Source organism: Limanda limanda, chromosome 15 (assembly GCF_963576545.1).
Source record: "Limanda limanda chromosome 15, fLimLim1.1, whole genome shotgun sequence".
Classification (NCBI taxonomy): domain Eukaryota; kingdom Metazoa; phylum Chordata; class Actinopteri; order Pleuronectiformes; family Pleuronectidae; genus Limanda; species Limanda limanda.
In genome coordinates, this window is record NC_083650.1 from 17,180,567 (window position 1) to 17,207,664 (window position 27,098).

Genomic DNA, 27,098 nt, shown 5'->3' on the forward strand with positions numbered 1-27,098 from the left:
ATCTGATCAGACAAACAAAGGAAATAGTGAATAAAAGAAATATTTATTATTCCTCTTCCATGCATTTGTTTAATGTGTTTGAATGTGTTATTGGCCTTATCGCTAACGTACTTATAAAGTACATGCTGTCCAACAACTAATCTGATCTGTGTGAAACATAAATGTCCCTCACAACTTCAGTCTTTTGTGCAGCTGATGTTACACTGATAAAGAAGTCCTTTATCGTTTTTTACGCTAATCTCAGAAACTCCAGAGGCAATGATATTCTGTGTGAAATTTTTTCTGTGGCAAGAAATCTAATTGGGTCAGAAAGTGTGTACTAATATGATATTGTATATTTCTCTCGGTGCTGGAAACAGAACTGACTGTTGAATATAAAAACAGACAGAAATACTTTTTACTCTTGTTATGTTATTCTGTTACTATTTTCTTTGAATAGTTATTCATTTACATTCATTTTCAAATATATATATATATATATATATATATATATATATATATATATATATATATATATATATATATATATATATATATACACTGAGTACAAGCCTATTACCTTGACAATGAACACACCTTGTTCATAGGTACTTTCATTATTACATTTTGACATATGTTTAAATTCATTTATTTGGCATTGTGGAAACTAGCAACACAATTTATGTGTAATTGTCCTCTCGTTGCTGGAAACAGAACTGACTGTTGAATATAAAAACAGACAGAAATACTTTTTACTCTTGTTATGTTATTCTGTTACTATTTTTGTTACTATTTTCTTTGAATAGTTATTCATTTACATTTTTTTTCAAAGTATATACAACTGAGTACAAGCCTATTACCTTGATAATGTACACACCTTGTTCATGAGTACTTGCATTATTACATTTTGACATTTTTTTGGCATTGTGGAAACCAGCAACACAATTTATGTGTAATTGTCCTTGGGTAAATAAAACCTATTTGAGACATAATGTTTTTTAGTCGTATAGGTTTTAAACGACTAAACTTCTCCTGTTACTGTGTAAACATGAAGACCAGTGAAATGTACCAGGTTAAAAACGATAAAGATTACATTTTGAGATATGTTTAAATTCATTTATTTGGCATTGTGGAAACTAGCAACACAATTTATGTGTAATTGTCCTTGGGTAAATAAAACCTATTTGAGACATAATGTTTTTAGTCGTATATGATTTAAAGGACTAAACTTCTCCTGTTACTGTGTAAACATGAAGAACAGTGAAATGCACCAGGTTAAAAACGATAAAGAATTATCGTGGTGGGACCAGTAAACAGATTCACTGCAGCACTTGACTCCAGTAACTTCGCTCCGTTACTTCCCAGATCAAACAAACCACCTTTTGTTTTAGAAAACTCTCTGACTCAGAGAGTTTGCTCCTTTTCGTCGACGTTACACGACTACACTTCCCGGCGTGCTCACTTCCGGCTCCAGCGCGCTGCAGCCAATCAGAGGCGCCGTCTGTCGCTGGTCGCTGTGTGTGTGGGGGGGGGCACCGGGCCAGCGCGTCTAGCCAGCTCGAAGTGCCACGACTTCACAGCGGAGCACGGATTCTCCAGCGGAGCGAGTGGGGAGACCAGTGGAAGAAAGAGAAGGAGCCACACAGTGGGACCAGCAGGCAGCTTCACACACACCCGTCCCTTCGTCCTCAGCACCCGGCTCTCCACCCCGCTCTCCTTCCCCTTCACACAGCTCCAGCACCGGCGAGGTAAGAGTGGGAATCCCGGATTTTTCCATCTTATTCATTGATCCACCGTTAGCTAGCCCCTGGAAGCTAACTCCTGCTAACTACCAGGGGGATGGAAAAAACTGCGGAATAAAGTTATGGTGGAAATTACTCCACAGCGTTTCCGTGCTAAATGTTTACTCTCCGGTTTTATTGGGAGCGTTTATAGTTCATCTTTTTGTTACGTAACCCGACACTATAAAACATAACGTGCAGGACGTGAGCCAAGTTCATTGATTCACAGTGTTAGCTGGAAATGCTAGACCACTTAAAAGCATTAACATATAAGTAATTTGCACATTTGCACACTGAGAGTTAATGCACGTCTGAAGAAAGGATGAAGATGTGAGGGGTCCTCCGTGTCTCAGTAGGAGTCGAGGCCTTTTCCAGCTGTGGTCTCCGGTTTTATTCATTTCATGTTAGCTTCATTTTGAACAAACTGTCATGCAAGTTGTTGGAAGTCATTGCTGTTGTATTAAAGTTTGGAATAAAAAGTGTGTGGTGGTTTTGTACGAACATTTCTTATTCTTACCGTCTAACACCAAGCATAATGAAACATGTGTATCACCCGAAAAAGGAAAAATCAAATGCACCAGGCATTCCTCTGAATTTTACCTCCACGAGTAAAGTTGATATTTTCATTTTTTTTTATTAGGACTTAATGTCCAATGCCTCGCGTATAGCTGGTCATTGCATACTAATGAAAGCCAGATATTGTAGTTTTGAGGAATCTAAAGTTTAAAAAGTTTCTGTAGAGTAAGTTTCATTGTATAGTCCTGCCTCTTGTGAGCCTTGAGATCCATTTTTCATCTGCAGAGAGTCACCCTATAATTCAGTTTTTCTTGAAATCATCTTTGCCAGTTCGGTCTGAGTGGAGATACAGTGACGTGTGACATCACAGATTAGGAGGTAGTACTCTCTGTACGTGGCTTTTAGACCCTGCTGGGAACAGGGACTCTGGACTCATGTTTCGATTACACCTAAAGCAGCTCAGCAGTTCTCTACTATACCACGTCACAATGCTGCCTTTTTGCTAAGCCCCCTCATTTTCTCTTTTTTTTAGCATTTGTCCCTCATTTGAAATAAAAACAGGGATAAAACTTAATAGTGTTGCAAAAAAAAAAAAGCTTCTTAGTTGCCCTGAGCTGTCGTCTTCTCTCCGTCGACTTTCCTCTCCTGCAGGCTAGACATTCTGGTTTGTGACTGGAGCCTTTAAGAGTTTTAATGTGATGGTTGAAAGACCCTTTAAGCTACAGATTTTTTTTTTTTTTTTTGCAGGGCAGGAAATTAACCACCACCCAGTGGTTGGTAACTTTATGTACTTTATGTACTATTTTTTGCCTCAATGGTTTGGGTTTCTTTCTCTGCCGTAAGTTAATTTCAGCGTTTCACTCATGCACCAAACTCTACTATAGCTCTGATACATTTTTTATTTTTTATTAAATGTGATTACATTTTTCAGCAATGTTTGCTTTGGCAATTTGCCCACAGAGGCTCTATGAAAAAATGGGGCCTTGATTTGTAGAATTACATTTTCATACCAAACCACTGTATTCTATTTTATTTTGCACGATGATATAATAATAAAGCATAACCCTACAACCCTAACCACAAGTTGAAAGTGAAAATAACTTAAATCATTCTGGTTAGTAAAACACTGATAAACAAATAGTGAGAATTACATGTTTGAAGTTGTGGACCTTTTTTTATGACACGTTTCCTAAATGATCGTCAACATTATGTGTTTCGGGAATGTTTTTTTTTTCCGCCTGGGGTTGTTATATATGAGTGTTTACTTTGGCTCAGTTGGTTTCAGTGCTTGTGCTGCGCCAGAGGGCTCAGTGCTGGACTTTAAAATGAAGCTGTGTGTAAGAAATGGAACATTGAGTGATTTTTTTTTTCCAGCTGTATTAGCACATGTTTTACCATTGATACGAGTCCATATGACAAGGGGCTATGCACTGTTTGCTGATAAGATAGGCTGTTCTGCATTATGTAGCCTGCCTCAAGGCAAAAGTTAATGGGGTAACAGAGACACCTTGAGGCGGTTGAGGGTAAAGTCTAGATGTGCAGAATTCATCACAATTCTCTCACCAGCTGCTCTTAATACACCAGCTGTCAGTTTTCATTTTGTCTAGGCACAGAGGAAAGTTGAATAACTTATATGAACTTTTTTACTTTTGCAAATATGTTAACAAGTCTACCACTCTATTTTTAGGTTTACTGAAATTGAACAATGGATATCTACGACCCCCAGACCCTTGGGATAGTGGTGTTTGGTGGATTCATGGTGATCTCGGCTGTCGGGATTGCCCTAGTCTCCACCTTTTCCATGAAAGAGACCTCTTATGAGGAGGCCCTAGCTAAACAACGTAGAGAGTTAGGTAAGATACAGTCGGGTCGCTCAGACAAAAAGAAGAAGGACAAAGTGTCTGAGAAGAAAAGCCGTGGAAAGAAGAAGGAAGACAAGCCCAATGGAAAGATCCCAGAGCAAGAAAAAACAGAAGACACCACTGATGCTGAAGAAGTCATTGAGCCCGTTGTTGCCCCAGTTGTAGCTGCTGCTCCTGAACCTGTCCCAGAGCCGGTCCCTGCTGTCGAGGTTAAGCCAGCTGCTGCCCCAGCACCGGTAGAACCTGAGCCCGTACCTGCCGCTGAACCAGTTCCTGCTGCCGAGCCTTCACCTGCACCCTCTCCCAAAGAGAAAAAGAAGAAGAAGGTCGCCAAGGTTGAGCCTGCCACAACCCAAGTAGCTGCCCCTGCCCCAGTGTCTGCCCCGGCACCAGTCAAGTCCTCTGCAGCCCCTCCATCAACCCAGGCCCCTGTGTCTGCCCCAGCCAAGTCTGCCCCTTCAGCTAAGGCCGCAGCAGCCCCAGCCAAGTCTGCACCAGCTCCATCCAAGACTGCCCCAGTGCTGGAGGCTGTTACCAAAGAGGTCCCAGTGATGGCAGTGCCCCCTGTGGGATCGCAGCAGGCTCCTGCTGTTGAAGCAAAAGCACCGGAGCCCAAGAAGAAGTCCTCTAAGAAAAAGAGTGAGCCTGGTAAGCTGATGTTGTAGAGTTGTCACTTACAATTTTGGAGACAAATCAGTAACTATGTCATTACATAACCTGCCACTTCCTTCAGTGCCAATATGCCGAAATCCCACCTCTACATTGTTTCTAAGTGCTTTATAACTTTCCCCTCATCATTTTTAGTACAAGTATTCTTACTCATTTATGAGGGTTTTAGACCAATAATTTAAAAGCATTTAAGAAAAATGTTTGTTGCTAATGCTGCTGCCAGATATCCTCCCCTGTTGTATCTCATTGTTTCCTTTTGATGCACAGGACTGCTATAATTTGTCACATTCAGCTGGGACCCTCTGCAAGTCACTGCAAGCTACAGTTACCCACAATCCCTTCTCCGCACAACAAGGCCTAGATTAGTCTACAAAGTCACTGGAGTCTATCAATATGTTGTCAAGCAAGAACCAGCATTGTTAAAATTAGCCGTCTCCCTTGAATTGATGGAAATGGTTCCCAAGGCAGGAACTACATTAGCCATAACACTGGTGATAGTAGTCAGACTTGGATGTTAAGAGCTAGAATGGGGGCATGTCTGCACAGTTGTGTTACGTACTTACTTACACACAACACACACGCTCACACACTCAATCTAAGGCAGTAATACCCTGTCAGTACTGATGAACTTCTAGGCCTGTATCCGTGGAAAGTTGTGCCAATGGCAGAAGTGGGTAATGTCTGGCACTCAGTTCTAGAGGGCATAGAGCAAGCCAGCTTGTCCAAACATCGCTGCCCTGTTTTGTTTGCTGACAAAGGCTCTCAGTGTCCTGACAATGGGTAAGAAGGGGAGGGGGGTTGGAGATCTCACTTGCCCGAGGCTTGGCTCTGCCTGGTGCCACAGTGCCCCATCATTTTGCTATCTGAAGCTGCACGGGGTCCCAGACCCATAGGACAAGTCACAACCTTGTCCTTTTCCTGACGCCATGTGGGAATTTAGATTTAACTGTGACTGCATATCGCCTTTAAAACTACCTGCCTCAGTAGTTTCAAACTTTAAATAAACTTTAAATATTGTTTTTGTCGCTTTAGTGGCAGCGGTGGATTCTACTGATGCTCCGCTGTACCTTCCCTACAAAGCTCTGGTGTCCACTATCAGTAGCATGGTGTTCAGTGAGGTGGAGGCACAGAGGCTCATCGAGATCCTGTCCGAGAAAGTTGGCATCATTCAGGACACCTGGCACAAGGTATGAAAAACTGCTGTGATGAGGAAAAATACACCCACAATACCTGGTTAGGGTGCACAGCACGAATAGCTCACTGCGTACATTTTTCTCTAACTATCTGTACATTCATACATTCATATTTTCAGGCCACTCAGAAAGGAGACCCAGTGGCCTTGCTGAAGAAACAACTGGAGGAGCGGGAGAAACAGCTGGCAGCAGAACAGGAGGAAGCTTCTGCAGCAAAGAACCGTCTTAGAGAACTCACCAAGGTTAGACTTTGAAGTGTCACACATGTTGCCAAATTCCTGCCACAATACACATCTGGTGTACGGCCATACTGGCAGCCCTGTGAGATTCCCCTACTGTCAGATGGATGCAAATCTCTTCTGTTCCTAAATCCTTTCTGCCAGTGAGTCAAAGTGTAGTTTGACTTAAAGGTGGCAGCGGAGAAAAAGACATGTTGGTGCTCAAATTTAAAGGGGTTAAGTCTGAGTTGAGCATGAAATTGTATAGACATTTGTTATCTTTTGTCCTGACACAGTCACTCAAACAAACACGATTATCATAGAGCACAGTAAGCTCACTCAATTTCACTGTAACCCACTCATTACATAAGATGTTACATATCTCATGTAATGTATATGTCAGCCTATAGGTGGCAGTAGAGGAGAGGCCATGGTTTATCACAAGAGCATCTTGTCCTGTATATTTTAAGATATTGTACATAAACACTACGGTTGGTGCTGGATGTAAGGACAGGTGGTTACTGTTTATATTAAAGAAAATATCAGATTTTACCCATTCTTTATTTTATAATGTGGTCTTGTCCTGAATAGTGAAAAGTGAGAACATTTGTGTCGTCAGAAGCTATATCATCCTCATCAAACTTTAAATTCCTCTTCCGAGGATTGATACCTTCCTGTACTATAAATCAAATAGTTGTAGAGACATGTCACTTTATGAAATACTGGCTCTGTAGCCACAGATATATTGAGGTGAGTCTGAATCTGCTGTCTGTTTAACAGGAGCTGTCTGCTGAGAAGTCCAAGGTTGCCGGCGTTGAGACAAGGCTGAGTTCCCAGCTGAGTAAGAGGGAGCAGGAAATGATCGCACTCCAAGCTCGCATGCAGGCCAGTTACCAGGACCATGTAGCCCAGACTCAGATGCTCAATGCAAAGGTTAGTGCTATTATATTTTCTCTGTTGCCCTCTTCATAATCTTGACTTGTTATTAAGGGTTTTTACTCTTTTGTTCGTGAGATAGATTAAATGCCAAGCAGCCGCCTAAGGAACGCAAGTGCAATATTTCCAGTTGTTTAAAAAACTTTTTTTTTAAACTTTTCCAGGTCCTCAGCCTGCAGGACCAGCTGGAAAAAGGCCCCAATGCCCAACTTGCCCGTCTACAGCAGGAGAACTCCATTCTCCGCGATGCCCTCAACCAAGCCACCAGTCAAGCAGAGAGCAAGTGAGTCTTTCCCTGTTACAATAGCCAATGACTGACAGTGCTGAATGACATGCGTGTAGCTCTACCTATTGATATCAGTAATACTTGAAAATGTATTACAGTATGTACAGATTCTGGGTAATGTTTGGAGTAGTTGGCCTGCATGGTCATGTGTTCTGACTCTCTGTATCTCTCTTTTTTTGTCTGCTGCAGACAAAATGCAGAGGTGGCCAAGCTGCGTCAGGAATGTACGAAGTTAACCAAGGATCTCGGAGAGAAGACGGAAAGTCTGCTTGCTGATGAGCACATTAGGAAAGGGCTGGAGGCCAAGGCCTCCGCTGCTGAAAAGCAACTCTCCCTGCTGCAGGTTGGCCTGTGCTGTGGGAATACCACATCATCTCCTTTATAAATTAATTTGGACATGATCAAGTTTCCACAACTTAATCTTGTTTTTCGAATGCCGTTTTTTCATTGAGTGGCCATTCAGTTGTATTCTCCAAAAAATTCAAGCATAGTTTTTTCCCACCTATCCCCCACCCCTCTAATGTTATGGTAAATTTAATTGCCTTGTAATCACAGAGCTCAGGGCTTGGCTGGAATGCAGCCATACAATAATGGGCCTGCAGGGAAAATGCTTCACAGCACCAGCTGGAATGCGTGCGTGTCCGAGCATCTCTCCTCACCCGCCCGCTCTAACGGGCTGTAAAAGCACAAGAACAGTGTGAAGCTATTTACAACTTGTCTTTCTGATGACTTCAAGACTGCAGTGCATCCCTGTTTTACATTATCTGTTCATTCACTGTTCTCACTTTTACACAATGTCATAGTAATGACTGCCGTTGGTCACGAGTTATGTGGCGTAAGTGTGTCAACACTTCCTGACAGTCAGTCCTCATTTGGTTTAGTCATTTACAAACATCCCTTCTGGCAGGTTAAGGTCTTTAACCTGCCAGGTAAATGCAATCGTGTTATGCAATCGCTCAGGCCATCGGTCTGTGGTCAATTGTCAACAATTTGCGGGTTTGAATTTGTTGCAGAGATTAGTGCAGACTAATTATCTCAAAATTTTCAAAGCACTTCATACAAAACATTTCTTTAAATAAATAAAACATCTCTTCCTTGAAAGAAATCCAAATATGCTGTTAAAATATATTTTGTCATGTTACACAGTCTCAACTTTTTCTGGTTCCCCCTTTGTTGGAAAATCTGTGAATATTCTATTATCTTTGTCTTTAAGTGTGTGGAAATAGGAAAACAAGCACTGATAATGTGAAGTATTGCTTTATAGAGTTTGATTCAGCGACTCTTTGCTGCCCTCTACAGTTTGACTTATACTGCTCATTTTATTTCAGGCTGGCCATGCAGAGAGCGAGCAGGCGTTACAGAGGAAGCTGGAGGAAGTGTGCGAAGAGCTCAGAACCACACAAAGTAGAAGCAGCAGCCTGCAGGCCACTTTGGACAAGGCTCAGCAGGAAAGCAGCACAATCTCAGGTCAGAGTCTGTCTATCACAGGAATTATTACTGTTCTGTAGCTTAAACACTTGTATGGAAGAAGAAAACCCTTGTTTTAAAACTTACACCTATTAGAATGGATGGTGCCTCAGTTTAATTTCTTTTTAGTTAAATGACAGCAGCAAGTAGAACAAATACTACCTTATAGACATTTAGGGAATTTTTCTGTGACCAGTGGCTGCATCATAAAAGTTGAGTGTGTGTTCTCCCTGCAGATTTCCAAGAGCGTACAGAGATATTGGAGGCTGACGTCAAGGAGCGCTCTGCTCAGGTGGAAGCCCTTACTGCTCAGCTGGAGGAGATCCAGGCAGAGAAAAGCCAGCTCGTACAGCAGGTGGACTCCATCAACACTCTGCTGGAAGCCAGTCAGAACCAAAAGGAGGACGAGGACAATCAGGTAGAACATGCTGTGTCAATTTTACTTTTTTTTTTTTTTAAATGGCATGACGGCTGATCCCACATAGTCACACCTAAGGCTTTTTGTCATTTATGATGCCGCAGGTGAATGCTGCAGAACTGGAACAGCTTAAGCTCAGGTAAGGGTTTAATCCTCCTCATTTTATCAGAGTTGACATTAGATCCAGAGCTGTTCCGTTGACTTTAGATTCTGTGCCTCCTCTGCAGCCTTCAGGAAAAAGACGGCGAGCTGAGCACGCTTCACGAGGAACTGAAACAATTGCAGACAAAGCAGGAAGCTGCCGTAAGTGTTACAAATATCTTTTGATTAAATCACTTCTTTATTACCTTGGCAGATTTTTTTTATTCATACAAAGATGTGAAAATTGTTGATGCTAATCACAAACAATCTTATCTCCTTACAGGAGAACACTATAGCTGAGCTTGAACAAAGAAACCAGAGGTAGGTTACTGTTTCATCCCCCTCTATCTCTTATCTCTCTAGCTGTAGCTACCTTTCTATATATCATCTTTATATCTTTCTATCCCTGTCTATTTCTGTATCTTCTCCATCTTTTTTCTCTAAACGTGTATCTCGATCCCTCTATCAATATCTCTCTATATCTCTGTCTCTATCCACCTCCATCTATCTTTCAATCTCCATCTCTGTATCGATCTCTCTCTCCACCTTTATCTATCTTCATGTCTCTCTACATCTCTGCCTACTTATATCACTCTATTTTTCCATATCTCTATCTATCACTATATCTCTATCACTCTGCACCATCTCTCTCAATATCTACCCATCTCTGTATCTCCATATTCTCTCCATCTCACTACCACTATCTCTCTACAGCTTTTGTCTTTCTATTTCTTATCTTCATCAATCTATCTCTATCGCTGTGTTTAATTTGCATGTGATTTCAGTGAGGATGGCAGTGTTGTCACGTCGCTACAGGAGGAACTTACAAGCCTTAAAGAAGAGCTGGAGCAAATTAAGAACGCAGCAGTAAGTTTACCTCCGGCTATGTTGCATGATTCTACTCCTTGAGGTTCCCTGTAGAACAATGAATAACTCCTTTGCTTCTTGTCTCTGTTTCAGCAGTCAGATGGCTCTGCAGAAGAACTCACTCAACTACAGGACAGGTAAACAACTGTGAACACACAGAGATCCATCACACGCTGTTGTTGGGTCTGTTGTTAAACAATTTCTGCCTCTGTTTTGGTTCTGCCACTAGTCTGAGTGAGAAGGATGTTCTCATCACCTCATTAGAAGAGCAACTGAGAGAAGTGAAAGAACAGATGACGACTGATGAAGTAAGTGTGTACACACTCGTGGCTTATCAATCAAATACTGCTTTGCTCTTAATTTACTTAATGATTATTGATTTGTCATTCATTGTTTTAGCCGAACCAGGACATCATGGCACAGCTGACTGCTCTTCAAAGCGAAACCAAAGAAAGTCTCCAGACACTCTTCCCACAAATACCTTTAGAGACGGAGCAGGTAAGAAAAGGATTGAGTTTCTGAATAATCTTCAATCTCTAATTTATTCATTATTCTGCTGAAAATAGATCAAGTGACATATTTCTATCTGCTTTTCTCCATTAGTCCAACTGGTTGCAAGAATTTACACAGAAAGCTCAGGAGGTTCTGAACCAGCAGAGCCAGAAGGAAGATTCAAGCACAGAGTTGCCAGTAAGTTGGCTTAAAAAAAACTGTTGCTGTTACCTTGACTGGTTTGAATTTACCTGGCAAAATTCAAAATGTTTTTTTCCCCCCTTTTTTTTCTTTTTTCAGGAATTACTTGAGAAACTGAAGGAGGCTGAAGCGAGCCACGGCTCCCTTCAGGCTGAGTGTGAACAGTACAGGACAATTCTGGCTGAAACAGTACGTGACTGACATCATGATGTGAATGATACAATACAAACTGTCTCTAAGTTGGGTGTTAGAACAAGGTTGCTTTCAGACATGCACATAAGTGCGGACATTTTCCTGTCGGGATGAAATAGAGGTGCTGTACACCTTATGGAAAAGATATATGCAGCTCATTTAATCCTGGTGCCGTCTACTTTAGGAAGGAATGCTGAAACATCTGCAGAAGAGCGTAGAAGAGGAAGAGCTGGTATGGAAGTCCAAGATGGCTGACTCAGAGGAACAGCTGAGGGTGGTAAGTTCTATCTCTTTGAACTCAGTTCTTTTTTAAATGTTTCTTCACCACTTTTTGGTCCACTTAAATTATTTCTTTAAACTGATGTGTCTGTCTTTGCACTACCAGGCTTTGGAGAAAGTCAGCGAGCTGGAGGCTGAAGATCAAAGTGTAGATAAGGTGGAATGCTTTTTCACACCACCCAAGCAAGTTTAAATGGCCACTTGAGGTAACCGTCTCTAAATATGTTTTTTTTTCTTCTTCGTGTGTGCAGTTGAAGGAGCAGATGATGCTTCTGGAAGCTCAGCTGGAGAAGCAGTCAGACAACCAGGGAACCTCAGAGGAGATGGAGCAGGTACATGAGAAAATTAAATCTACAGATTACAGCAGCGTCACTGAAATGGGCAATGCTGATATTACAGTTTTTGTTGGATTTTTATATGCAACTTCACCTGTTAAGGAGGTCAACTTGTATATTAATTAAATTGTAGACCTGTATTCCAAAAAGACATTTGACTTAATATACAAACTAAAGATAAAGAAATCTGTTCTTCAGCAACACAGAGATGGAGGATCTTAGAAGAACAGTCCATCTTTTTAATTATTTTCCATATTTGTTCATATCAGAAACAAAATTTCAGCATTACAAACAGTGAGCATTTGTGTGTTGGACTTAATTATACTGTATAAACCTTTTACTGTTGGATATGTGGGTAGTTTGAGGCATTTATAATAATATGATAATATATTTTATTTGTATAGCACTTTTCTTAACAAAGTTTCAAAGTGTGTCACAAAACGATAAAAAGGAATATGACTCAATAGCATACATTAAAATTCACACAGATAAAAACATTTTTAAGAACATTTTAAGAAGGGATTTAAAAGCGGCAACAGAAGCATCATTATCGTAGCTGGTTAAGTCATTCATAACTACCAGAAGGCCACTATCCAATGATCATAGGGAATTTGTAAATCCTTGATAAACATGAGGGCATAAACATTCTGAAGATTTTGTGTTTAATAAATTAAATGTTGTAATTTGTGGTATTCTTTCTAAGGTTCAGCTTCATATGGTGCATGTAGAACAGTATCTGTCTGACATCTGTTCATTCCTCTGCTGTGCTCTTATGTTCAGCTGCAGCTGCAGCTGTCGGAGTGTCAGAGCCAGCTGGATTTGGCCCAGAAGGAATCCCAGGCACAGAAGGAGGAGCTTGAACAGGTGACTATTACTGACTTAAGCTGCTTTCCTATAATCTACAAAGTATTCACAGATTCATACACCAATGTAACTGAGAACAGATGGAGATTTTTTTTTCCTGAGATGTAACATGCCAAGGAATTTGTGTAAAATCCAGTGCTTTGATGCACATCCAGCTCAGTAAGGTTTCAGTGACATGTAACACAAAGGGGACCCATGGAGGTTATGTAACCAGTGACGAGCGACGGCTTCCTGTTTCAGGTCAGAGAGCAACTGGGCGAGGTCACGATGAGGGCTCAGAGCGAACAGAATGGCCCAGCTGAGGCTCAACCCAGTCAGGTCAGGGTGCAAACGTCACAGGGCACCCTTAACTTCCTGTCAGAGAGTACTGGACAGTGACTCGGACACTTCTGTTTTTTTAATAGTTTTCTAAATCAGCTTGGTTAAATTTGTTAGAAAATCATTACATTTTATTGACTTATCATTCCACACTTTTTTGGTTTTTGGTGATCTGTGTCATACAGACACCACAAAGTCCTAAATCAAGGATGTGGTCACAGTACACCGATACTAAGCAACGGATGATAAAGCTGTTTTTCCAGTCCGTCCAGTTCTCCCAAGACACAGCAACTGTTTGTGCTAACCATTATTTGCATTGACTGAGTGAATATAACTCTAACACTGCTCTTTCTAACCTTTTCTGGCATGCCCATCTCTCCTCCTTTTTGTTTTTTTCAAAATGTTTCAGTAGGATTCTTAACAGCAACAGAAATGTAACATTAGTCTTGAGCCTTATACCTGAAATAGTGTGAAAGGAAACTAACTTGGCACACTGGCAGAACAGCTTCTGTGTTTGTGAATGCATTGTTGCTGCTTTGGAATGAGAATGCTTGCGTACACACGTGATGAGTTAATCGTTTTTCAGTGTATATATTTATTGTGTGCTTACCATCAGGTGCAGAATGAGTTGAGTCAGACAACTGAGAAGCTGCATGGGGAGGAGGCTCGGGGGCAGCAGCTCTCAGAGGAGTTTGAGCAGGTAGCAGCCATCGACGATGCACTGTTTTTGTTTCTAGTCTCGTCACACCAGAAAGCTCTGAATACACTCTCATTGGATAACATCAGTGTGTGTTGTCAAACTTTCAGGCCCAGGAAACTATCACAGTCTTTCAGACTCAGCTGGATCTTCTGAAGGTTTCTGCAGAGTCACCACAAACTGACTCAGAGGATGTTGCTCAAGTCAAGGTGTGTTGACCTTTTTTTTTACAGATCTAATTTTTAAAGCACACACCCTCACTTGGTTTAATGGAGACCCAAGTTCAATATTAAATTGTGTATAAAATAAATAATTTATCGAGCAATCACTCCACTCCAATCCACTCAGCATATTACTATCATTATTGCCTCACTTAACTTTACAATAGCAGTTTGATTTAATGCAGTTTTTAATCCGCGAAGAAGCCAAGAGAAGCAAATTGACAGTATTTTGCAAGCTCAGTTAGCTCTGGTAGCTAAGTCAGAGCTAGTTGATCATAACAATTACTTTCTATGTTTCAAACATTTGTATATTACTTACCTAAACAGGAAATAAGCAGAGGGTCAGGTGTTTGATGTTCTTCAAGCACGCACCTCAGCTGCAGGTATAGGTAGATAGGGTTGGCTAATTTTCATATTTACAGACAATACCAAATGAACCTGAGGTCTGCGAGTTTCAAAGTGATTTGAAGGCCTATAAGATATTTGTTTCATGGAGTATTGTCAATGCAGGAGAGGAACTTGAGTATTAAAGACGTTGAGTCTCCATATGTTCAGTGTCATTTTTGCTTTGAAGTAACTTTCTGCTGCTGTCCCCACAGGAGCGCCTAGACAAGGAGAAGAAGCTGTCCAAGGACCTGGGCCAGGCGGCCACCAAGCTCCAGCAGCTTCTCAAAGCAACACAGGAGCAGCTGACCAAAGAGAGAGACACAGTGAAAACACTACAGGAGCACCTGGAGGGCAAGGTGACAAAACTTATACCTGGTATATGCTGGCCAGTAGAAGACTCAGGGCTTAACACTAGAATACAAATACATGTTTCTAGATGAAAGGATTTTGGACCGCTTGTTTATTGACTCTGATCTGTTTCTTTCCACTCTGAAGGGCGAATATGTGGAACTGAAGGAAGGAACGTCCGTCTGACATGTATACTGCGGACACTACACAAACTGCCAAATATGCCTTATGATTACCATAGTTATGCATTCCAAAACAATTTATTTCTTTTACTGTAGTTAATTGCATTTGTTGCAACTGTAGGAATCCTGTTTGATATAATATGAACTTTTCAAAGTAAGATTGGAGGAGGGAGTCCTGCTGCAGTCTTTCCTGAAACACACATTCCATCAACCATTCTGGCTATGTCAGAAGTTATTTATCCCCCTGCCTTATAATCCAAACAATTCCCCATAGTTCAGTGTTAAAAGGGAAACCGATTGTACGTCAAACGTACATCAACCTGTGCAATTACTTTGTATGTCTTTTCTATGTGGTCGAATGATGGGAACATTTTATGGTTCAGTGATGCAGTACCTTTTAGGGCCTGCTGTCCTCTGTAGCTGGCAGCCAATAACACATCAAATTTGTATGAATGAATAAACTACAGTGTCACCTGTCATCCCTGTCTGTGTCTTTGTTGTTGTGATCAACCCACAGTGAGGCGAGACAAAAATACCTGTATTTTGACACACTTTGAGATCTGGAATGAATCAAACCGTTAATCTGAAAGTCGGTGCACCAAACATCTGCCACTTGCTTTAAAGTTTACGGGATGCTGAGTTGTTTGTGAAACACTTTTTATAGTATTTGTTAAAATCCTCTTCACGTCTGGATTTTTTCAACAAATAAAGTTTTCTGAAAAAAGTAAGGAACATAAGTCAGTGTCTGTAACTCACCGTACTAAAATGCACAGACCACACTGGGTACATCAGCTCATGTGTATCACCGAAAATGTTGCTGTTTGTTTCGGCACCCATGTTATCACGTTAGAGCAGCCACACTGCCTGTATGTTCTTCAGAGAGTCAGGGTCTCGCTGAGTTTCTCCGTGAGGTTCACCGCAAAATTGACAGTGAAAATTATCTGTCACCACAGTTTTAATTTTTATATCTGTCTACTGTCACAAACCCCTCCTGTACCCATTTCAAGGTAAAAGCACTTGACTGAATCCATTCATTTGCTTTAACAGAGTTTTGGTTACTATTTCAGGACTGTAAGATGTAGAGCTACCATAGTGCCTTGGCATTTAGTTGAGTACATAGGCTACTTTTATTTAAGGAAATGCAGTAGTTATACCAGAGAACAGGCCCAGATCGAGAATTTCTAGTCCGCCCACCCAATTGGTGTTTGGAATATAGGGCTGTTTTTTTAGCATTTTAGCGAGTCTTGTTGAGCATATCTTTTCTCCTGGAGCGAGGCGGACTGCTCACTCAATCACTCACTGACACATGCACGTCTCTATAGTTGTGAAAACACTCATTGACAATGCATTCCCTAGCACCTTACCTTAACCTTAACAAACACAACATAAAGCCTAACCTAATTCCTACCCTAAAACCAAGTCTTAACTCAGAAACAAGCCTTTGACATTTTGAGGACCAGCCAAAATGTCCTCACAATGATGGTAGTCAACCAAAATTGGCCTTAATAACTATAGACAGACATACTCACACTCACTCATACACACACAGTCTCTCACACTCTGGTCCCCAGGGGGGTTTAGGTGCTGTTGGAAAACCAAAACACTACTCAAAGGACAACCAAGCCAAAGTCTCCAGGTCTTCACAGTTTGTCCATTTGCCAAAGCAAACTTTTTAAATTAACTCAACCTGTATCAATACAAACAATCTTCAGTGTTGGGTTTAATTGCTGTATTGTTTGTCACAGCTTCCTTATTGGAACACGTCACCTGCATGTGTGCTTCCGCGCAGGCATACAAATGTTTGGTGTCACTAGAATTTAAAGTTCATCGCTCTTTGTAAGTGTTATTATTGTTATGCTACGATATTTTTATTTCAGTGGCATGAAATGGTTCCAAGAATGATACTTTTAATATCATTTATCACAATAATTTCTGGGACAACATGACATGTCTACCTTAATATTTATAATAATGCACCAAGTTAAAAGTTTCCTTGCACAGTTTACAGATTTAGTTCTTTGAGAATTTATTTCGTTTTCAAGCAAAATTGTTATTGTACAATGAAATATCCTTAACTGAATCCATATTGAATCAAATAAAATTGGAAACTGAATTGAAACCAGACTTGTTCATCAGAGTCGAATCAAATTGGGAAATCAGTGGCGATAACCAGCCCTAGTTTGACACTAAGGACAAAAGACGTATTCCCCAGTGTTCATTCTGCATGCAAAGCATTTGTATAATAATCATATGTGACAGGGGAAGCATATTAGTATTCTTCCTAGAATCCTCCATCTTAATAAAGCTTTTTTTTGTTCAAAATTATTGCATTGTTTGTTGTAGTGTCGGGTTAAAAAGGTGTTGCTTTGTCGCTGCTGGTAGTTGTTATATTTTAATAGATAAATAGCTAGCAAGCACAGCTATCTACAATATTTAGCATTAGACTTTTTCCCAACATTTATCAACTGTTTGTGAACTCTAAATAACTCTACATTCTTCTTGGTTATGTTTTCCTAGTTAAAATCATATTTTAAATTGAAAGAAGTATTATACCACAGCTTGGATGAATTTTCTGTTGTGAAGTTCTTTAAAACTCGGATAAATGCTCACACAAAGTCTACTGTGGGAAAAGTTGCCCCCCAGTCTGAGTAGTCTAGAACTGGGCCTGCCAGAGATCTCATGTTGTAGCTCCGCTGACGCAGATCAGTGACGGAGCCCTCAGGCAGAAACATACCTGGCTGAGGCAGAGACAATAGCCAGGAGTTAAGAAATGAGTCACAGAAAAGTTGTCTTTATGTGTTTTGGGGGGGTAGCTTTGACGAGAGCGTTGATGGGAGATGGTGGGATGCCTGCTCTTGCTAACTTTTCCATGATTAGCTACCCCTAGCTTTAACACAGTTAGTTTACGAAGGCAAAGGAAAAAGGTTTTAAAACCTGTTTCCCCTGAACCGCATATCATTGTGCTCACTTCCAAACTAAGGATGTTGAGCAACCGTAAGCAGAGGTGACAGATGGTGTGAGCGTGCAGGTCTGAAGCTGAAGGGAGGAGGTGCTGTGTCCATGCAGATTTGCAAATGGCTTCCAGGCAGATGAAACTCTGAAGATAATATCTTCAACAGTCAACTATTTGAAGATTAGAAATTAAACAGTAATATAAAAAACAAAATTGGCTGGAAACAGGGAATTTGTTTCATTTTCCTGTTGTGTAAAATGAAATTGACGCCACTCACGTCTTTAATAAATATGAAACTGGAGCCACTAAGGTTGAATACCGGGAAAGGGCTGGATTGGTTTGAGGCTGAAGCATAGCTTAGCGTACTGGCTAGGGACAACAGATGGAAATTTCCTTATACAGCTACCTCTGGCTCGGATCATTTTGTCTTACAAATAATGAGCACTGCTCCTTTCAAATAAATAAACAGAAAGACCTCTATGAAGCTTCTGAAAATGTTCTAATGACTCTCGTCCAGCCCACAGATACTGAGGTACCTCAGGACCAGATGTAGCTGAGCCTGGCCTGCAAAGCAGACATCCCACTTCCACCGACTCACAGCAAGCCTTCCATCCGTTCCTCCAGCACTTGGCTACCAGGTCAGCATACTTTGCTCCCTTTCTTTACTAGACTTCCTCAAACCCTTCCCACAGGGACAGAGAGGGACAGGGAGGGACATGGAGGGACATGGAGGGAGGGACAGACAGACACACACACACACGTTATAACTTAAAACCTACAAGCTGGCGTCATTTTGGTAACCCTCTAAATAGAACCTGGAAGTATAACACCAAAAGGCCTAAGGTTGTGTGAAAGGAGGCAGAATCCTTGTGCCAAGACCCTCCCCCTTGTCTGACCCCTTGCCCCCTTGTTAATTATAGGCTCCATTTTCTCCCAATAACGAGGCACCAATCGTAATTACAGCGGGTTGTAATGTTAAAGGACGACTTGCAAAAAGGTGAAAGGTCTCAGGAGGGCTGATCAAAGGGCAGAATACCAGCTACGCTGTCAATCATGAAATCATCAGGTAAAAAACAACACACACACACACTTAATTGATTCCATCAAATTTATTTGACAATACTCAATGCAAGGACTCCTGCATTTTCGTTGAAATAATTTTTCTTTGTAAAAGTCATACTATTTTGTATTCATTAAAGTGTAAGAGTCTAGAAAAACAGATATCAGAGTTTTAGCCTGGATATTTTGACCTTTAAACCTAACAGGGTGTGTAAGATATAGCTGTATGCAGAGAAGTTATCAACCAACCCCTAAAGCAAGGCAGATGGAATAGACATGGTTCTAACATCATGTATGTACGGTTTGTACATATCAGCAATCACTTGGAATTGTAACCAATAGTCAAGTGACAGACAATAGTATCAAAGTATGAATACCTCCAATCATTAATTATATTATGTCAACAAGCTGGTGTGACTAGAACGTGTAGTAGAGCACAGACCTCAGCTGTTGTGTAACAGGAATCTAATCCCATGTCTAACCCCTCCCTTTAAACTGTGACGACCCAATCCTTGAAACGGAGGTTAATTTAGAAGCCCTGGTGTCCTCATCTCAAATCCCCTTTACTTGACCTTTTATGCTTTGTTAATTACTTTCTGCATCCAAAAGGGTGGCCCTCAATCTTCGAAATGTTTTTCCCCAGTTTCTCTGCAAAGGTTTCGATCTCGTAGTCAGAAGTGTCATTGAACTCCATCTCGTGCTTGATACCTGTGGAGGACACAAACAGGGTGTTACAGACAAAGCCCAAATGCAACGTGCACTCTAAGCTTCTACCAGAATCAGTTTTAAAAATGTTTTTTAAAAAATCTATTGAAAGAAGTGGAAAAACATTTACCTGGCACGGCTTTCCTAATGGATTGCTTTGAGCTGGCGTAGACCATTTTGTCTTTGCACTTTGATGTGTCAGGAGTCCTGATAGGAAGAGAAATCACCATTAACATAATTATTCATATACATAAACAGGAAAGTGTCACCTCAGTATAAAATGTCACTTTTCACAAGGATTACATTGGAATGGAAAGGTTTGGTTGAAATTTCTCTTTCTGTTAACATGTGGGGGGGGGGGGGGGGGGGAGACGACCAAATCTTTATCTTACTTAGGAAATCTTTATCTTATTTAAAAAAAAATAGTGTGATGGAAATTTGACCTGGTGAGACTTATCTGAGAATAATAGTCTTTTAAGTAAACATTATTCCTTGCAAGGAAGGTCAGATACAGCATGTGAAGGGCATTCTGCAGAGGGAATGACAAAGAAACATTCCCAGGTATGCTCTTTCATGTAGATTTAGTGAAGAGGTGAAATATGGGGGTATGTGAACTGAGTAAAAGGTAAAATACCACAAGATAAGACATAGGTTGAAGACCTCTTCTAGGTCGTAGTGAGGGGAGACTAGCACAGTCTCAGATCTGTGGCTCTGATGTCATCTTGGCAGTGACACAAGCAGAACAAAAAAAGGTGTCTGAGTAAACTGCTAGAGGAAAATCAGAGCCTGCGTTTGACTGCAGAAGACCTTCAGGAGGATTCAGCAGGCTGGAGTGGTGGTGCACTGTTCTACTGCGCAGCCACGCCTACACAAATACAAACTACATGGGGGAGGTATCATGAGAAAGCATTTCCTGCATCATCACCAACACCTAAACAAGGCAACCTAAAGGCTGTCGAAAAGTGAGCAGCGCATCCGAGACGGACCAAGAAACTCACTAAACCAGTTATTGTGAAACTGTGAAATAAAAACAATCTTGCTTATAAAATTAAAAACAATAGGTCATCTCTTATTCACTTACTCGACATGCCACTGTATATTGCTTGGTGATTCTATGGTCTGCTACAGGTTTAGGGTGCAGTTGGAGACAATAATTTAACAATAGTTTCTTATGCTTCCATTGCAGTACAAGGACCTACCACATCACAAGTACGAGTTCTTCTTTGGGTGAGTCCTTGGTTTCAAAGTGGCAGTCATACAGGAGGTAGCAGCATGTCTCCGAGGGCATCTGCTCCAGGAAAAGCTTGTAGACATTCTCCACTTCGAGCAGATCCTTTTGCCTGAAAGTTTTGGTCGGTTGGATCTGGTTGTCTTTGATCTCAAACACTACCAATCTTATGCGTTCCATTTGATTTGCATCATTTTTCACCAGTCTCATCTCATTGTAGAGCGTCGTCACTTCATCAGAAGTCTTGATCCCTGACGCCTGTTGAGAAAAACACAAAATGTTTCAAGTCAGCATTGGGACAAAATATTAAAAAGACAATCAACATTGTTGTCGTGGCTTGCCATATGTACAATGAATGACATACTAAAGCTTGAGGGCAGATTCATAAGACAAATGCAGCTATAATAGTTATATATAACAATGTCTAAAAAGTGCAAATGGTTCAATCTCATTCATATCATTCAAAAAGTTCTATTTCCTGAACATTTTGAATATGGGATTAAGTAACTTCGCACTTCTCCGTTAGGTGTATGAATTAAAGCTCCAAGATGGAAAACTTATCACAGTTTAAACACTTGGGGAGGATTGGCTCATAATCGAGCAGATGTGCAGTTGTGCTTTGGTTTTGAGACCAAAAGCAGAAGTGAAAAATTAAGAAACAGGAAGTTCTTTAAAACTAGACGAATAGTGTTCACGCCATTAAGACACTTTATAAATATTGTGTCAGCTTTATCGCGTCAGTTTTCTTTCAGTAACGTGCCATGAGCTTAGCTTCCCTGTGAATCTTCAAGGCCTCGGCTCTGTCACATTCCAGTCATTGTGGAACAAGTTAGTACAAGAAAGACCGCCCCGGAGGATTCTCTCAGAACAAGTTTCAACCACAAACAAAGCTCCCTCCATTTTGGAGGCAAAACCACACCTTGAACAAGTCAAACACCAAACTCTCTGTTCACTTGCAAAGCTTTTCACCTTAAATTACATCAAATGTAAATCTTATACTCAGACATAATGTCTCAGTTAATCTTTTCATTCTCAGATTTCATTAAAATGAAGATATGGCATTTCAGAGTGTCACCTCTACATTACATGTGTCCACTGACACAGTGAAAGTCAATCCAGTGAAATGCTTTGAGGAAGCTACTCACCATTTTGCTTCAGATGTGTGAAGGAGCAGGCAGCAGACAAAAATGGCAGCAGCAGCCTCAAAGAAGAAGGGTCATAAGTAGAGAGAGCAGGTTGACTCATGGGGGAGGGGCTGTGGTAAATGAGCACACCTCCCAAAGTTGGCCCGGCCTCTTCCCAGGTGTGACAGTTTCAGCTGCTTGCAGCCTCAGCAAACTCTGTGCATTTATTCTCATTGCAGTCATCATCGGCGTGTTAAATCACAGTGAAAATATATCAGCGCTATACAGGGCAAGCTTCTTTTTTTTATTTGTCTGCTTTTCCATCTGCTTGAGTTCAGTATTGTAGACGCCTTCCTTTTGAGGCTTTAAAAGCCCAGGTGATCTTGAGCCACTCATGGGTGGGTGCGGCACATGACATCCTTATATGGAGAACAAACCTGTCCACATTTTTAACTCATCTGCCTGTGGGACGTGGCTCAGTGGCCTTATATGGTAAAGGTTAAGATGAGTGTGCAGATGTGCCAAAAGGATTTTCTTGCCCTACCTGTGGGAAGAGAGATGTGCCTATCTGTGTCAAAGAAGAAAACAGGAAGGAAAAAGAACAAACGCATTTAAACTGAATTAACCTTATAAATTATCTTTATGATGATACGATCTGTAGAGTCCAGAAGTGTAAAATAAAATCAGGGGCTTAGTTCACAGGAACCTCCTCTCATCTTACATCATGTTTTTTCCGATGGTTGAAAGTACGTTTCTCCATTCGTTAGTTACTTGAAATGTTAATAATACAACAACAAAAAAAAGACTATTTTTATTGCATAAGATAATATAACTATCTTGTGAGTGGCACATGGATAGGCTTGTAGAGCTGTAAAATAAGTGAAGAAGTAGAGCCACTCATCTCTGTGTTGTGGGAAAATATCTGAATTACAGCAACTGCCAGCGACAAAAACAGTAACTGTCCCGGATTATTGAAACACGAGAGAAGAATCCTCTTCATCTTCTTTTTAGATGATACACATAATTTAGTTCCCCTTGTTGTAGAATTTAGAACATAATAAACTCCACCTCTTCAGTGACTGTTTTTGAATACAGACACTGTGCTTCAACACCACAGTAGCTTGGCTTCCTGTGAGGATTAGTGGTTACAGAGTCAGAGGCCCGTCCCACATCCTGTTCCAAAAAGCAGGGTGTCTAAATGTCAGCATGTCATAACTTACACTGGCTGACACTTGCACTGCGAGCGTCAAAAACCAGTTATTTGTGAAGAAAAAACAGAGACATTATCATATATATCAAACTGTTGACAGTTCCTTCAGCAAAAGTACAATAGAGTTACCCACTGAAAACTCTAATTTTGTAGCTCGAGGGTCGTTTATTATCATAACTGTGGTAAAGCCTGCCCTACCAGAGCTAATGGCATTCCGCACAACGCTTTCAGAGTTATAAAAGAATCACAATCTTGAAGCACACAGGGCAGGAAATGGCTGCTGCATAGCGCTGTGTGAGTGAAAAGCTGCATGCTGCTGCAAGCACACAGCAAGTCTGGCCACAACCCAGTCAGTGACGTCAAAGCGGCACACCTCTACTCTATAGGCACTCTGCCATCTGCTGGTTCATGTCTGAACTACTCATGTCTGAACTACTGAACTAGAAATGTTCTCAATAGAGCACATACCTCCACCTAGGCCACCCTTGTGCTAAGACATTACATTTCTCAGCTACATCCACACCAAATTGCACACACTCTTCTATACCAACCTCCTAAATATTTCACTTTTTTCTTCATCAAGATCTACACATAATTACTTGAGAAATAAAAGAAAAATGTGTCCCAGTTCACAGTGTTAAAGAAAGTTACCAAAAAATAATCCTGCAAATGAACAGATCCCCTTGGCCGAGGTAGTCATAATAATAACAGCAACAACAATAACAATCATCATCATCATCATCATCAGCATCAGCATCATCATCATCATCATCCTCATCATCATCATCATCATCATCATCATCATCATCATCATCATCATCATCATCATCATCATCATCATCATCATCATCATCATCATCATCATCATCATCATAAGTAGCAGAAGAATATATGTGTGAGTCAGAATTCTTAAATGCATAAGACAACATGTGGAAAGTCTGACTGATTCTTTAACACTTGAACATTTTTCAGGAAAGTGTTACTTTTAACTACTGTTTCCTCTGTTTATGAGAGAAACAGCATCAATTAAACCAAACCCGACACAAACAGAATTTGAATAAAGATCCTCTACAGATGAAAATGTTCTTCCTTGAAATGGCTCCTATGTCCTTGAATTATTTAAAAGGTTTCTTAAGAATAGTTCTGCACAGATTAAAGGATGGCTCTTATACCAAAAATCCATATTGTCAACATGTGTTTTGTTAAATATCTACAAGCATTTCCTCTTGCATATAGTGCGACATATAGAAGAACAATATGCATACAATGACAGTGGCAGGGTGTGTATGAAGAATACCTGCTACATGCTGAGTCATTCGTTTTTTATATAAGTCTTTGGACAAGTGTTATGACTCATAAGTTAAAATAAGATTGTTCTTAAGACCAGGTTTAGTTGTAAGCCCTGGCTTCATGCAGACATGCTTCTCGCAGATGTGGGTTGGTCTGCAAGAAGTAACTTTCCTGAAACTTTTGCATGGAGAAAAACCATTGTTGTTCTCACCTCGGTTCAAGTTTCATGTCTGTTGTATGACTATTATTGGGTGTGCTCAGATATGTTTTCAAAGTTGGCTCTTCTTTTACCTGACATTAACATAGAGACAGGGATCAGGGGAAAACAGCTGACTGGGCTCTTATGTAAATGTAAAAATAATCTTCCCACCATTACCTCTGAGGCTGAATCCCATTGTTTTCTCAGTAGGATGATCTATGCAAAAGATAAGTATAAAACTGACATTTGACAAATGAGATATACAGTGTTGCCTGGTGAGCTTGAGAGGTGCAGGTAGGAGGTTATAAGCAGCTGTTTGGAAACTAAGGCTGTTTCCTATGCGTGCAATCTAAGCTATAAGCAAAGTTAATTGGCTGCTGGCTGTTGCTTCATATTTACCATACTGGTCTGAGATTAGTATCAATCTGCAAGAAAACCAATTATTGTGTTGCGCAAAATGTCCAAAAAAATGATTGAGGTTACTTCTTAAAAGAACAGCACATACAAACTGTGTAAATGTATATTGTTTTATTGAATACCAAATTGGCATTATTTTGTTAATGGATTATCAGACAACCGGGAATAGTTTTCACTGAAATTTAATATCCATTCATCGCAAAAGACATTCACCAGAAAACCTGAAACCAGATATGATGATACTTCAACACAAAACTGGATCCTTTTCTGGAAACAGTCCTCGACACCATCACAACTGATGTGCATGCAAATTCATTACAATACTTTGGAGTTGTTGTGTAAAATAAATACTGTAAATATGAAAATGCATTTCTCACCAAGCCCTCCTTGGCAAATGTCAGTCTTGGTGGCATTTTCAGCTATGAATTTTGGATTGGAGCTCAACTCCTGAAAGAAAGAGGTGGAAATGAATGAAGCACTTTTTTTTTTTATTCCTTCTTATTTCTAGGTATTTGTGGCAAATTGTTGACTACTTACACGGTTTCCATATACTTCAGAAATGTATCTATCGATCTATCTATCTATCTATCTATCTATCTATCTATCTGTCTGTCTGTCTGTCTGTCTGTCTGTCTGTCTGTCTGTCTGTCTGTCTGTCTGTCTGTCTGTCTGTCTGTCTGTCTGTCTGTCTGTCTGTCTGTCTGTCTGTCTGTCTGTCTGTCTGTCTGTCTGTCTGTCTGTCTGTCTGTCTGTCTGTCTGTCTGTCTGTCTGTCTGTCTGTCTGTCTGTCTGTCTGTCTGTCTGTCTGTCTGTCTGTCTGTCTGTCTGTCTGTCTGTCTGTCTCTCTCTCTGTCTGTCTGTCTGTCTGTCTGTCTGTCTGTCTGTCTGTCTGTCTGTCTGTCTGTCTGTCTGTCTGTCTGTCTGTCTGTCTGTCTGTCTGTCTGTCTGTCTGTCTGTCTGTCTGTCTGTCTGTCTGTCTGTCTGTCTGTCTGTCTGTCTGTCTGTCTGTCTGTCTGTCTGTCTGTCTATCTATCTATCAATCTATCTTTATTATTATAACACCTTACATCATGATTCATTATAATCATGCATTTCGTTATTCCTAAAATACAACATGCTTTGGATGTTGACGCACAGCAGGAAAATGGTGCAAATACATTGAATAACACCCTCTCTCTCTGCACAGTGTATGATCACACCTATATTAATATTATAAACAAACTGCAACACATGAGTGATACAAATAATCTATATGTATTTGCATGGCTTCCATAAAAACTAGTGCATCAGGGATTGCCTTTTATGGTTCACCTGTTTCCCACTGTGTCTCTGGACTGGATTGTTGGCTCGTTATTGGCCAAGATGTGGACCACAGTCTCTGTAGCAGAGGGATTGAATCTCTAAGATATTTCTGTATCATTTCTGTACACTCACAGAAATGTTTTGCCTAAAATAATAACTTTATCTATTACAATTACATATAAAATGTTCATGTCATTTATCATATACGTTCAATATAAAGGGTCACATTTAGTATGAGGCAGCTATCATGTTGAGTAGATGTGAAAAATAAAGTAAATCAAACGACTTGAATGTCATTTGATTAAATGAAGTTACACTTATTCATAAAATGTCACTCCATAAAAATGTGAGTGTATCATAGAAAACACACCACAGCACTTTTATTGCAGGAATAATTTTTTTACAAGGAAAAACAATGAAAAACGGAGGTGCGGACAATATTGGAATCATTTAATCTGTGTGATCTGTGCAAGATTAAATAAATAGGAACAGTAAAGAGGTTTCTTACTTTTTTATTTTCTATCATTTGACATAGGTTTTCAAAGAGCAAAACACAATTTTTAATAAAAGTAGAAAACAGAAACATGCGTGATAAAACATGTCTCATATAGGTTTTCTCCATTTATATGTAGGCTCCAGCAAATTCAATTGAAATGTGTAATATAGCATTTATATGTGTGATAAAGTGGATGTTAAATGCTTTTCTCATTGGGTTAACTGTCTTATATCACAAAGGAATCCCCGTTTGTGTTGTTTCCACAT

The 27,098-nt window shown here is 40.4% G+C and overlaps 2 protein-coding genes across 3 annotated transcripts; one reads left to right on the forward strand and one right to left on the reverse strand.

The window, feature by feature from the left end:
• The first annotated feature begins 1,539 nt into the window (after window positions 1-1,539).
• Window positions 1,540-15,328, forward strand: rrbp1a (ribosome binding protein 1a). Of its 2 annotated transcripts, XM_061087892.1 has the most exons (27): window positions 1,540-1,727; window positions 3,964-4,786; window positions 5,840-5,994; window positions 6,120-6,242; window positions 6,999-7,151; window positions 7,319-7,437; window positions 7,630-7,783; window positions 8,769-8,907; window positions 9,144-9,325; window positions 9,430-9,464; window positions 9,553-9,628; window positions 9,750-9,787; window positions 10,252-10,333; window positions 10,427-10,470; window positions 10,563-10,641; window positions 10,733-10,831; window positions 10,937-11,023; window positions 11,126-11,215; window positions 11,403-11,495; window positions 11,604-11,654; window positions 11,749-11,829; window positions 12,613-12,696; window positions 12,937-13,014; window positions 13,631-13,714; window positions 13,822-13,920; window positions 14,532-14,675; window positions 14,815-15,328. In XM_061087892.1, exons 2-27 carry the CDS (start codon window positions 3,982-3,984, stop codon window positions 14,851-14,853), a joined length of 3,213 nt encoding a protein of 1,070 aa, XP_060943875.1. In that variant the 5' UTR covers window positions 1,540-1,727; window positions 3,964-3,981; the 3' UTR covers window positions 14,854-15,328. The 2 variants fall into 2 exon arrangements, with proteins under 2 accessions (XP_060943875.1, XP_060943876.1); XM_061087893.1 differs by lacking the exon at window positions 12,937-13,014.
• Window positions 15,329-18,896: 3,568 nt separating this feature from the next.
• cfl1l (cofilin 1 (non-muscle), like) lies at window positions 18,897-22,006 on the reverse strand. The gene is made up of 4 exons (XM_061087339.1): window positions 21,940-22,006; window positions 20,766-21,052; window positions 19,697-19,773; window positions 18,897-19,569 (listed from the first exon to the last, which is right to left on the reverse strand). The coding sequence occupies exons 1-4, from the start codon at window positions 21,940-21,942 to the stop codon at window positions 19,451-19,453; spliced, it is 486 nt and encodes a 161-aa protein (XP_060943322.1). The 5' UTR covers window positions 21,943-22,006; the 3' UTR covers window positions 18,897-19,450.
• Between the last annotated feature and the right edge of the window lie 5,092 nt (window positions 22,007-27,098).